The sequence below is a fragment of the Colletotrichum siamense genome, assembly GCF_013390195.1.
Source record: "Colletotrichum siamense strain Cg363 chromosome Unknown KSG_Cg363_contig01, whole genome shotgun sequence".
Classification (NCBI taxonomy): Eukaryota; Fungi; Ascomycota; class Sordariomycetes; order Glomerellales; family Glomerellaceae; genus Colletotrichum; species Colletotrichum siamense.
In genome coordinates this window covers 1,740,138-1,740,915 of record NW_023501014.1, presented here as the reverse complement: position 1 = coordinate 1,740,915, position 778 = coordinate 1,740,138, and the positions used below count along the sequence as shown (strand labels likewise).

Below are 778 nucleotides of genomic sequence, written 5' to 3'. Positions count from 1 at the left end.
ATGCCATACTATCACACACGTGGGAAGATGGCGAGGTTACCTTTCAAGACATGGAGAATCAGACTGCTCCAACAAAGCAGGGCTACGCGAAACTTCACGATTCTTGCAGGCAAGCCTGTCTCGACAAGCTGGAATGGATATGGATCGACACTTGCTGCATCGACAAAACAAGCAGCGCCGAACTCTCGGAGGCTATCAACACCATGTTCCGCTGGTATTAGGAGGCAGTCGTCTGCTACGCCTTTCTGGCCGATGTGCCATCAGACACAACCTTGGACGGGCGTTCTTGGTTCGCCACCAGTCGGTGGTTCACCCGAGGCTGGACTTTGCAGGAGCTCCTGGCACCGAAGCGGCTGGAGTTCTATTCCAGGGAATGGACGCACCTCGGCACCAAGTCGGGCTTGAGCCAGGTCCTGAGAGAGATTACTGGCGTTGGCGAAAGCTATCTTGAGGGCTTGGATCTCTCCGTTGCGTCCATTGCAGCGCGAATGTCATGGGCCGCCAAGCGAGAGACGACGAGGGAAGAAGATCGGGCGTATAGCCTTCTTGGCATTTTCGGAGTCCACATTCCCCTGTTATACGGAGAGGGCGGATACAACGCGTTTATTCGGCTTCAAGAAGAGCTCATCAGGACCACAGATGACCAATCGATATTTGCATGGCACGCTTCTTCATATGATCGCACTGGACCTGAAAATTGGCACAGTTTTTCCATGCTGGAACTTCCTGAAGTTTTTGCGTTTTGGCTGGCAAATTCACCGGCATGGTTCTTGCATTG

At 53.1% G+C, this 778-nt stretch overlaps 1 protein-coding gene across 1 annotated transcript; it reads left to right on the top strand.

Moving 5' to 3' along the window:
• Positions 1-405, top strand: CGCS363_v000423 (uncharacterized protein; the record flags this gene model as incomplete). The annotated part of the gene is made up of 1 exon (XM_036632272.1): positions 1-405. The coding sequence occupies one exon, from the start codon at positions 1-3 to the stop codon at positions 403-405; it is 405 nt and encodes a 134-aa protein (XP_036501270.1).
• Between the last annotated feature and the right edge of the window lie 373 nt (positions 406-778).